General features: G+C 44.0%; 1 protein-coding gene across 3 annotated transcripts in view; it reads right to left on the bottom strand.

Moving 5' to 3' along the window:
• LOC125466291 (protein AF-10-like) overlaps positions 1–12,757 on the bottom strand; it is a 177,229-nt gene that overhangs the window by 141,398 nt on the left and 23,074 nt on the right. For all 3 annotated transcript variants that reach the window (XM_048560605.2, XM_059638736.1, XM_059638737.1), the window contains exon 6: positions 7,657–7,750. In XM_048560605.2, coding sequence (XP_048416562.1) covers positions 7,657–7,750 — 94 coding nt within the window. The remainder of the gene's footprint in view (positions 1–7,656; positions 7,751–12,757) is intronic.

The raw sequence follows: 12,757 nt of genomic DNA, 5'->3' as shown, positions 1-12,757 counted from the left end.
TCTTCGAGTGGTACACTGACGAACAGTCCAGTAGTGTTCGATGAGCACATGGACACTGCATTGTTATTAAAATGCTAGTCCTCTATGGCCTTAACGACGTGAAGGAACTATGCAGATAGCTTTCTCAATACTGAGTTGTGGCAATTCCTGACTTCATTTGGCCAGCTCACGAATGCAAAAAGAGTCATAGGTAGGAGAGGGCACAAAGGGCCATCACCTGCGTAACTTTGAGCCCGTAATAAGGTATAAAACAGTGAGCTGTGAAAACAAATCCTATCATACATATCATCCAGCAGCTCATTGCACTGACACAAGTCCAGCAAGTGAGTAAAATTAATTACCTCATTATTGCAATAGGAGCTTGTTGTTCGCAAACTGGCTGCTACATTTCCTAAATAACAACAGAGACTGCATTTCGAAAAGAGCTTCACTGGCTAGAAAGCACTTTACAACATCGGAGTTCAAGCTCCACTTTACAACTGGTTGTGTGCAAAATAATCCAGCCACGAGTGCGGGCAAGTTGGTGTAACCAATGTCAGTGCCCCGACTGGACAATGGGAGGGTTGGCATCAGGAAAGGAGCCCAGCTTTGAATCCAAAGTCCACAAATAAAGCACGATTGATATGAAGATGATCAATTAGCATTGCAATGTATCCATATAACATGGGAAAAGCAGAGAGAAAGATAACCTTGAACTGCAGCAAAAAGATTATTGCACAGGAATTCTGTCTCAGACAAGCGAAAAACATCCTGCGATTTTTGTTTCCTAAATACCTTGTGAGATCCCATTCCACTTTCAAGAGACACTTATAGCAGGGCTAGGATTTCTCCGGTAAAATAACTGAGCACTTATAGCAAGATTGATAAAGGGCACCATTAAATAAACAAACTAACCACCAAGACCAGCAGGATCCCAGGACTAATCACAGGCAAAGATCAAAGTCTTGGTGTTTCCAGTTTAAAATGGTGAAAGGGAATAAGTGCACAGATCAGCCAAGATTCCAGCTTCCAGTCACCTTGCAGCAAACACTGTTGAACATATCCTTGGAATCTTGGACAGCATTCGGTGTAGCCCATTGGTACCCACAGTTCTAGCTCAGACAGGAACAGAAAAAGGATATAACGGCGTGGGGGAAAAATTCTGGGAATGGCACAGGGCAAAGAGATTATAATCATATGCAAAGACTGAACTGGCACAACCTCGTTCCTGCTCAAAAAGGGCAGATAGCCTAATGGTGGTTGTTAGAATGATGAAAGGGTAGCTTTGCTAAGTTGAAATACAGATGATTCCACTGGCGGTAAATACCAGAATTGGAGAGCCTTAAATATATTCTTATCACCAATATATCCAAATCAGGAGCAACATTTATTTGCTCAAAAGAAATGAGAACATGCTACCACAAAGTAGGCTGAGACAAGGAACATAGTGTATATAAAAGGAAGTTTGGGAGAAGAATTAAATTGAGGAATAAGCTGATAGGTTACCATATAGGCAGGCAGAAGGAGCCTTAAAGTGGAATATTAACAGCAGCACCGAGCTATCAGGGAACATGGACTTTTACTGTCCTCCTCATTTGACATCATTCTGTTTAACAATTGTCAGTGTATCAAACAGCAGGTAAAATTAGCAGAGAAAGGAAAAAGTAAGGGAATGAAAACAAAGAAAAAAATATAAATGATGCATTTTGAACCTAACATGTTTTGGTTCACATTTTGTTAATTGACTTGAAAAGTTTAGCTGCTGCAGTTATGTTGAACTTTCTGCATCTGTGCTACAGGCCTCTTAACAGTCCAGCCATCTGGTGCTCAGTACGAAGTGAATAGGAAATGGTTTGGCATTTTGGAATTCAAAGATAGTAAATGGACTCAAACACAAGTTTCAAGAGAATAAACAGGTTCCATTGCAGATGGTGGAATATGGTAGTCATTAATCTCAAGACAGCCACATCTTCCAGCAGATACTTTGAAAAAACACTTCCATGTACATTCTCAAGTCACTTTCCTTTTTTATTATTTCGAAACCGCTCCGTTCAAGTCATGCATTCATCAGTCTGCCCTGTAGCAAGCAAACAGCTCACTCATTGTACAGGGACCTTTTAATTGACACCATTCAGCTCAGGCACCAGTTGCATTGCCTAAGAAGGTTCACTCCTCTGATTGGGATCGCGTCAGCTTGGTAGAGGTATGACTGCCCTCAAGAGAGGGGAACTGTCAAGAAATATCAATCTGCACTGCCATTCTGTGATCAATGCTAGAGAGCTGACAATGTGATGGGGGGGGTGGGCGGTTGCAGAAGGGGAACAGAAGAAAATAGAATCAACTATTATATCTCCCCATAGAGGTTACTCAATCTCACATCTTCTACAGGAAGACTGAGTAAGGTCTATATACCTTCCTTGTATGTAAGTACCAACAATAAATTACATCATTGGGAGTTTCACAGTCCCTCCAATCCACACAAGAATCAACTTTTCCATGATTCTAAAACATGTAGCCCTGTCTGTGACTTGTTGACAGAGGAAAGACTGGGAATCAAATCAGGCAATCCCTATCTGTGTACAATACTAAGATTCCAGCCTCAAACTGAATTCACACACTGTGCCTTCAAACCAATTTAGAAGTGTGAAACATTTAGGCAGATTGGCGTTCCAACTGAGTCTTCCTCCAGTAATTCACCAAAGGTGAACATTCAGAAGTTAAGGTGTTAACACAGAACATAGAAAAGTACAGCACAGTACAGGCCCTTCAGCCCACAATGTTGTGCCATGGATTAATCCTAATCCAAAAATAAAATAACCTAACCTACATTCCCCTCAATTCACTGCTGTCCATGTCCAGCAGTCGCTTACATGTCACTAATGACTCCGCTTCCACGACTACCACTGGTAAACTATTCCATGCGCTCACAACTCTCTGGGTGAAGAACCTCCCTCTGACGTCTCCTCTATACCTTCCTCCTAACACCTTAAAACTAATGACCCCTGGTGGCAGTCAATCCTGCCCTGGGGAAAAGACTCTGGCTATCGACTCTATCCATGCCTCTCATTACCTTGTACACCTCGATCAGGTCACCTCTCTTCCTCCTTCTCTCCAGAGAGAAAAGTCCAAGCTCAGTCAACCTCTCCTCGTAAGACAAGCCCTCCAGTCCAGGCAGCGTCCTGGTAAACCTCCTTTGCACCCTCTCCAACGCCTCCACATCTTTCCTATAATAGGGCGACCAGAACTGGACACAATATTCCAAGTGTGATCTCACCAGGGTTTTGTAGAGCTGCAGCATAATCTCGTGGCTCTTAAACTTGATCCCCCTGTTAATGAAAGCCAAAACACCATATGCTTTCTTAACAACCTTATCCACCTGGGTGGCAACTTTGAGGGAGCTATGCACTTGAACACCAAGATCCCGCTGTTCCTCCACACTGCCGAGAATCCTGCCTTTAATCCTATATTCAGCATTTAAGTTCGACCTTCCAAAATGTATCACTTTGCATTTATCCAGGTTGAACTCCATCTGCCAGCTCTGCATACTGTCAATGTCTCGCTGAAACCTGCAATAGCCCTCGATACTATCAACAGCACCTCCAACCTTTGTGTCATCAGCAAACATACTAACCCACCCCTCAACCTCCTCATCCAAGTTATTTATAAAAACTACAGAGAACAGAGGCCCAAGAACAGAGCCCTGCGGGACACCACTCAGCAGTGACCTCCAGGCAGAATACTTAACATCTACAACCACTCTCTGTCTCCTGTCAGCCAACCAATTCTGAATCCAGACAGCCAAATCACCCTGTATCCCATACTTCCCGACTTTATGAATGAGCCTGCCGTGGGGAACCTTATCAAATGCCTTGCTGAAGTACATGTACACCACACGGTGGCTCAGTGGTTAGCACTGCAGCCTCACAGCACCAGGGACCCGGGTTCGATTCCAGCCTCAGGTGACTGTCTGTGTGGAGTTTGCACATTCTCCCCGTGTCTGCGTGGGTTTCCTCCGGGTTCTCCGGTTTCCTCCCACAGTCCAAAGATGTGCAGGCTAGGTGGATTGGCCATGCTGAATTGCCCGTAGTGTTCAGGGGTTTGTGGATTACAGGGGGATGGGTCGGGGTGGGATGGACTTGCTGGGCCGAAGGGCCTGTTACCACACTGTGGGGAATCTAATCTAATCTACATCCACTGCTCGACCTTCGTCAGGCTGTCTTGTGATCTCTTCAAAGAACTCAATAAGATTTGTGAGGCATGACCTGCCCCTCACAAAGCCATGCTGACTCCCTTTAATCATGCTATGCTTTTCCAAATAGTCATAAATCCTATCCCTCAGACTTCTTTCCAAAACCTTGCTGACCACAGACATAAGACTGACTGGTCTGTAATTTCCAGGGATTTCTCTATTCCCTTTCTTGAAAAGAGGAACAACATTTGCCCCCTCCAATCTTCCAGTATGACTCCCGTGGACAGCGAGGAAGCAAAGATCTTCGCCAGCGGCTCAGCAACCTCCTTTCTCGCTTCCTGGAGCAACCTCAGATAAATGTTGTGTTGGCTCCAGTGTCTCAGGCATGTGTGTCATCACATCATGATGCCTCTCCTTGCCAATACTGTAACCTTCTCCAGCTTCACAAACTGACAAGCGTCAAGTGTCTCATCTGCTTCACTGTTTCATGCATCCTCCCTGCCATCAGTTGCTTTGTCCCAACACTGACGGCTGTATCTTCAGCTCTCTAGGTCCTAAGCTCTGGGATTTCCCACCTCAGAGTCACGGACACAGATACTTTGACAGAACAGGAAGAGGCCCTTCAGGCCATCGTGTCTGCCTGGTGATTGAATACCCACCTATTCTAGTTTCATTTTTCAGCACTTGGCCCATAGCCTTGAAGGCATGTTGTGTTCCAGTGTTCATCTAAATATTTCTTAAATGTTGTGATGGTTACTGGTTCTACCACCCTTTCAGGCGGTGAGTTAAAGATACCTCCCTCCCCTATTTGCAGTGTGAAAAAAAAACTTTGTTAAATCCCCCTGGATCTCCTGTCATTTACCTTAAACCTACGCTCCCTAGTTGCTTCCGCCTCTACACAGGGGAAGTTCTTTTCTACCTATATGTCCATGCTTCTCTCAACTTTGTAAACCTCAATAAAGCTCCTCCTCAGTTGTCTTTGTTCTAATCTGAGCCTATCTAATCTCTCTTTATTGCTGTAAAACTCCAGCCCAGGTAACATCCTGGTGAATATCCTCTGCATCTCTCGAGAGCAGTCACATCCTTCCTATAGCTTGGTCACTTCAACTACGCACTGTATTCCAGCCGTGGCTGCTATCATCCCTTACATAGCTCCATCATAACATCCCCGCTCTTGTATTCAATGCCCTGACTAACAAAGGCAAAGATCTGACCTCCGCTCAGTTCGCAACAAACAACTGCACCTCCCAGTCGCAAACCATTTCCACTCCCCCTCCCATTCTCTAGATGACATGTCCATCATGGGCCTCCTGCACTGCCGCAATGATGCCACCCGAAGGTTGCAGGAACAGCAACTCATATTCTGCCTGGGAACCCTGCAGCCATATGGTATCAATGTGGACTTCACCAGTTTCAAAATCTCCCCTTCCCCTACTGCATCCCTAAACCAGCCTAGTTCGTCCCCTCCCCCCACTGCACCACACAACCAGCCCAGCTCTTCCCCCCCACCCACTGCATCCCAAAACCAGTCCAACCTGTGTCTGCCTCCCTAACCGGCTCTTCCTCTCACCCATCCCTTCCTCCCACCCCAAGCCGCACCCCCAGCTACCTACTAACCTCATCCCACCTCATTGACCTGTCCGTCTTCCCTGGACTGACCTATCCCCTCCCTACCTCCCCACCTATACTGTCTCCACCTATCTTCTTTACTCTCCATCTTCGGTCCGCCTCCCCCTCTCTCCCTATTTATTCCAGTTCCCTCTCCCCATCCCCCTCTCTGATGAAGGGTCTAGGCCCGAAACGTCAGCTTTTGTGCTCCTGAGATGCTGCTTGGCCTGCTGTGTTCATCCAGCCTCACATTTTATTGTCAATGATCCCACATGCCTTCTCAATCACCTATTTACCCGCCTTCAAGGATCTGAGGAGATGCATATCAAAGTCTCTCTGATCTTTGTTAATTTCCTGGGTCCCACCATTTATCACATACTCTTTTGCCTTGTTAGTCCCTCTAAAATGAATCATCTCACTTTTTCAGATTAAATTCCACTTGCCACTGTTCTATCCATCTGACTGGCCCATCTATATTGCCTTGTAGTCAAAGGCGTTCCTCCTGGCTATTTACCCAAACAATTTGTGTCACCTGCAAATTTATGAATCAGACTGCCTACTTTTGTATCTAGATCATTAAACATAAACAACAAACAGCAAAGGACCTACACTGGGCACAGGCTTATGGTCTCAAAAACAACCTTCGCTGAATACCTTCTATCTCCTATCACTAAACTAATTTAAATTCCAATCTGCCAAACTGCCCTGGGCCCCATGGGCTCTGAGCTAACACTCTTCTCCAGCTCTCCCTCATCCTATAAATTGCACCATAAAACCTCTCTCTTTGGCCAAGCTATGACAACACTTTTGCCACTATCTCCTCCTTTGACTTTGTGTCATTCTATCATTCTGCCCAGAGAAAAACCCCGGGGCATTTTATTAAAGAAAATATTTAATACAACAACTTATATTTATCTAGCATCTTTAATGCGCAAGATGCGCCAAGGTGTTTCACTCAATTGTTACCAAACAAAATTTGATGGCAAGCCATGTTGGGAGATATTAGGACAGACGTCTGACAGTTTGGTCAAAGTTGTAGGCTTTAAGCACTGGCCTGAAGCATGAAGTAGTAAAGATCAAGGGATGAAATTCCAGGTCTTAGAGTTGAGACAACTGAGGGCATACTTGCTAATGTTGAAACAATTAAAAATTAGGGATGCTCAAGTGGCCAGATTAGATAGATCGATCTCAGGGCTGGATGAGATCACCGTTTTTAGGGAGGCATGAAGCCATGAAGTGATTTAAAAACGAGGATGAGAATTTTAACATAGGAAATCCTTAACTAAAGTCACCAGATCTGTGAGCACATGGGTGAAGGGGAAACAGGAGTGTAAGTTAGCTCATGAGTAGCAGCGTTCTGAATGATCTCAGCTTTATTAAGTGACTTTTAGTAAGTTTTCTCCAGAGCACCACTGTGACAAGGGTAGGTGTACACACAGAACGGTAACAAATATTGTAAGGCCAATGTAGGAGGATAACTAAACAATGTAAAGAAATCCCAATACATTCTTCCAAATGTTTACAAAATTTATGCAGTGAAGAACCTAGCTAAACAGGTCAAGGTCATATCTGAACGAAGGATTAATACAAAGCAGGGTTAACATAAGAGAAATCAATATCGCTTGGTCAGGTCAGGCAATACTGGGCAGTGCTCTCATTTCTGATTGCTATCCAGTAAACTTTGACAGAAGTGTGCTCTGTGGCTCAGGAGTCCGAATCAGGTTTGGCTGCAAAGGGCTCAAATCTCCTTGTAACATTTATGGCCAATTTTGGAAGATGCTTGTGGAATCGACAGCCAAACCTTCAGGGGATGAGGGTGTCGGGGGAAAGATGGAGAAAGAAATTAAATTTCCAAGTGTCGAATTATTAAACTGACTTACCACTTTGTTGAAATGGTATTTGCAGTAACCGCAGTACTTTACATTATCGATTTCCGAGCCCTGTTCTTCACACAATAGGCCAGCCATTTGAGCGCTGAGGAAAACATCACAGACATCAGTTATAGAACCAGTATCCATAACCATCAAACTGATGAACATCTCAGGGCCAGCTGGCTTCACAGCAGCTCCCTGGCCAGCAACAGGTCACAGCTGATGAATGTGTCAAGTGGCCACACAAATGAGCAAAACCTATACTAAGTGACCCTTTTTCAGCTGCATGTCCCAAGGATGTCCTAAGATGGTGAAGAGAAAGAGAAATGGAGGAAAATCAGGGCAAGTGGCTGGAGGCAAAGTGAAAGAAGAAGAAGAAGAAGAAGACGAAGAAGACGAAGAAGTGAAAGGGAATTCAAATAACAGGATGAAATCTCAGGAGGTAGGCAGAAGGGAGAGCCTGATGTGAAGAGAAATCCTAACTCAGAAGAGCAGTGGACCAAGCCAAATCACCAGTTGGAGTAAGACATTAAAATATCTGAAAGTCCAGGGGGACAGAGTAGTAGGTCATAGAACAGTAGATGGATTGATCAGTAAATCTCGACAGTAAGATATTGTTTTGCCAATAATGATGATCAGTTGCCTATCAGGTTTTGCACTGAACACAAGTGCTTTGGGGACATATTTCTACCTTGAAGGCACAGCATAAATGTACATTGCTGTTGAATCTGGTATCATCATTAAGTAGGTGACGACAAGTTTATGAACTCCTACTGAAATGTGCACATTAACACTTTGAATGCTGATGGCTTAAAGACAAAAGATTCCTCTTGAGGTGCTAATTCAAGGTCCAGTAGAAATTCAGAGCATGGTGCTCAAGAGGAATTTATCAGGCAATCCAATTATGAACCATAACATGATGGTACTGCACTCAGCTTACTCTTCATGTACTTTTGTGGATCAACGTTCAATGGTTACTTTACTTCAATCTGAGCAATGGGATCCTTGATGCAGTGAGGCGAGTGAAGTTAGTGTTGGAGAATGAAACACATTCCAGCATGCCCATGCCAGATGAGGAGCTAAATTCCCCAATACTGTACCTCAGCACAGAGCTTAGTGCAGCATTCCCAAATGTTATAATTTCCTGCACAGGCCAAGCAACTGACGTCATTGATTCATTGCTGAATCAAGTACGGTTCTGTGCTGAGAGCCAAGAGAGGAAGAAAGCTGAAACTAGCCCAAATTCATTTCATTTTCAAAATTCTGGCATGAGATGCGGGAGTTGCTGACAAGCAACACATCTGCTGTCAATCCTTAATTGCCCCTGAATGGAATGGCTTGCCATAGGCCACTTAGAAGGTAGTTAAGAGTCAATCACATTTCCAGAGGGTCTGGAGTCACATGTAGGTCAATACAGCCAAAGGCAGTTTTCCTTCCTCAAAGAACCAGATTTTTCATTATAATCAACAGTTACATGGTCACCATTAGACTGAGCTTTTAATTCCATTATCGAATTCAAATTTCACAGAGAGTCACACAGCACAGAAACAGACCCTTTGGTCCAACCAGTCCATTTCGCACATAATCCCAAATTAAACTCGTCCCGCCTGCCTGCTCCTGGCCCATATCCCTCCAAATTTTTCCTATTCATGTACTTATCCAAATGTCTTTTAAACATTGTAATTGTACCCATCTGCTACGTCCCTAGAATATTAGTGCCCTCCCCCCTCAATTACTAGCCCAGTGACATTTCCAATATGCCAACCCCTCTCCTGGGATCTTAAAGTTCCTACATATTTTGAATGTTGCCCAGTTCAAATCTAGAGCATGAATATTAATTGGAGGAGATGTGATAAGTTCCTTTTATGTGAGCAAGTGTGGGTGAGTTCCAAGCCTGTATGGTTAGATAATAACCATGAGGGCAGATTCATTGATAGGCCTAGCTCCCATTCATAACAGGCTCCAACGTTGTGCTTACCTGAGCTGAGAGAGATGGAATTTGGATGGATGTAGGTGTTGGAATGCCATTACTTTGGACTAGTTTGAGCACAACAACAATTTAGATTTTCATTGCACACTAGTAACACATCCCAAGGCACTCTATTTGGAGCACTTCCAAGGTGGTTTGATTCTAAGCCATGTAATGGGAGCGATTACGACAGGTGACAAAAGAGGCAAGCTCCAAAAGATATTATGAAGGAAGGAAGAACTAGAGAGGTAGACAGATCTAGACAAGGATTTCAGGAGCTTGGGGTTTAGGTCACCGAGGGCACAGCGATCAATGGTGGAGCAATCAGCACTGGGGATGTGCTAGAGGTCAGAATTGGAGAAGCAGGGAGACCTGGGTCCTATGTGCTCTACAATCTAAATGAACAAGGACACAAGGTACATGGGAACACCATCACCTACACATTCTCCTCCAAGGCAGCATCCTGACTTAGTGCTCTAAGGATGTCTCTTTAATATGGTTGGGCCAAATTCCTGGAACTCACCATTCCCCAACCCATCCCCATCAACACCATGGGTGGATATTCTGCAGTGATTCAAGAAGGCAGCTCATCAACAGCTTCTCACCAGCAGTTAGGGATGGGCAATAAATGCTAGCCTGGGCAGAAACATCCACATCCCATGATTAATTAACAAAGAAGTATTAGTATTCATTCTTCATGTGATACTTCTCCAAGTCCTTTTTATTTCACTCTATCAGTATAAGCTTCTGTTTCTTTCTGCTTCATTGTGTTCCTCTGACCTATGGGAATCTGGGTTTAATTTACACATTATAAAAGGGGTTGCTTGGGTAAAACTGGCCAAAATCAGAGCTGCGCAGAGTTGTGGAGGGCTGTACAACTAAAGAAGGCTACAAAGATTTGGGGGAGGCGATGGGCGAGTGGTATTACCACTGGACTATTAATCCAGAGACCCCAATAACGTTCTGGGGACCTGGGCTCGAATCCCACCACGGCAGATGGTGGAATTTGAATTCAATAAGTTTCTGGAATTGGAATCGGAATCGGAATCAAATGATGGCCGTGAATCCATTGTCAGGAAAAACTCATCTGGTTCATTTACGTTATTTAGGAAGCTGCCAACCTTACCTGGTCTGGCCTACATGTGACTCCAGACCCACAGCAATGTGGTTGACTCTTAACTGCCCGATGGGAAATTAGGGATGGACAATAAATGCTGCCTAGTCAGTAACACCCTCATCCCGTGAATGAATAAAGGAAAAAAATTTGAGATAAGGGGGAGGGATGAATTTGAGAACAACTTAAAATTAAATATAAAATTAAGCAGATGATAATGCAACAGTCAGTGAGCCTAAGTCAAGAGGGCGGTCTAAGGAAGGCATAAGCAGGTTACAAAAGAAAAGGCTTTAAAATGGCTCTTCGTTGGTGATAGCTTCCTCAACCTCCCTGCACCAATTGCTTCTGTTAAAACCAGCATAGCCTGGTCTGGATTATCTTATCAAAGTACAACCTGAATATTTAAAAAGGGACCCTATTTCAAAAAAGGATTCCATTTCCCAGATTTCACAGGCCAAAGGGGCTTTCTCTGTGCTGTCAATCTCTATGACATGCCTTTGCCCCAGCTGCTGCCAGATCAGGAAAGGTGTGGGCACAGCAACCATTCCACTCCAGCTCTGTTCCCTGCCATCCCATTTGTGACAGACAAGGTGTAGTGGTTAAAATACAAACCCACTTGCCCAAAAGAAAACATCAATATCTACCTCTTTGTGCCACTTTGCTGCCGAGAATTCAGCAATTTCAAATGTTATTGGAAATTATAGAGCGCAGAAACAGACCATTCGGCCCAACAAGTCATTACTGCTCTTTATACTCCACATGAGTTTCCTCTCATTTCATACAGCTTTTTTCACTGGCCTAGCTACTGATGCATTAAATGGTTTTGAAACTAAAACTTTTTCATATTTCATCTTACTCGAATGGCCAAATTATTTCTTTTTCTAATCTAAACTCTTTGTCTCAACCACTTCTTCTAGTGAAAATTCCACATTCTAACTATTTTGAAGAAAGAACTTTTCTCACTAAACATCTATTGGATTTATTAATCACTACCTTGTCCTCATGGACCCTTGTTACGTTTTGATTCCCCAAAAAGTGGCACCATTCCCTACTCATAATTAGATGAGGGGAACAAAAGGTATTGTATCGACATTCCCAGATGACAGTGAGATTGACAGGAATGTCTATTTAAGGTTTTGGTGGAGATTTGTAGCCCAGGTTGGGGGGTGCTGTGGTTGATTGACTCACCAAGCTGGTTCGTTTTTCCACAGACGTTTTATTGCAACGCTGGGTAACATTAACAGTGCAGCCTCCGATGAAGCGTCTGTGTGTATTCCTGCCTGGTTTTTAAACTCTGGAGTCCACTGAGCTGGGTTGCCTCACTTCAGGTTTTCCTTCGTAGTGGAGTGTATTTGGGGTCAAGTTGTATGCGTTTATTAATGGCTTTCTTTGTGAAGTGCCATGCTTCTAGGAGTTCCCGTGCCTGTCTCTGCTTAGCTTGTCCTAAGACTTTGGTGTTGTTCCTGTCGAGTTGGTGGCTCTCCTTGTCCATGTGGATTGAGAAGAGAGTGTGTTGGTCGTGTCTTTTTGTAGCCCTTTGGTGTTCATGTTCTCTTGTTGTTAGCTTCCTTCCTGTTTGTCCGATGTAGTGTTTCTCAGTCTCTGCAGGGGATCTTGTAGATGACATTGGTCCTGTCCATGGTGGGGAGTGGGTATTTACTTCGGGTCTGTTCTGGTGTTGTCGTTTTTGTGGGGAAGTGCAGCTAGTTTGTCTTGAAGGGTCTGTCTTTTCTTGGCTCTTGAGGTCTGTTGGCTGACGTTGATGGCTCATTCCATGCCCGTTGTCTAGTCTTGATTGGTAGTTTCCAGGAATAAAGATTTTTAACATGTAATTTCTCTGTTGTATCTGTGGAACAAGTTGTGTGCGTCATTTATCATTACCCTTACCATCTTGCGGCTGTTTTGTTCTGCTGTTCTGTGGGTTGTTTCTCACACTGCATGGTAACTGGTTCCTGAGGCATCCATGTAGGAAGTAGAGTTGCTCGCGGGTTGTGCTGTCTTGTTTGGCGTAGTTTTCCCTATTTTTG

This window comes from Stegostoma tigrinum, chromosome 31 (genome assembly GCF_030684315.1).
Source record: "Stegostoma tigrinum isolate sSteTig4 chromosome 31, sSteTig4.hap1, whole genome shotgun sequence".
Lineage (NCBI taxonomy): Eukaryota > Metazoa > Chordata > Chondrichthyes > Orectolobiformes > Stegostomatidae > Stegostoma > Stegostoma tigrinum.
Note: the sequence above shows the minus strand (reverse complement) of the source record. Positions and strands in the feature narration are given on the sequence as shown.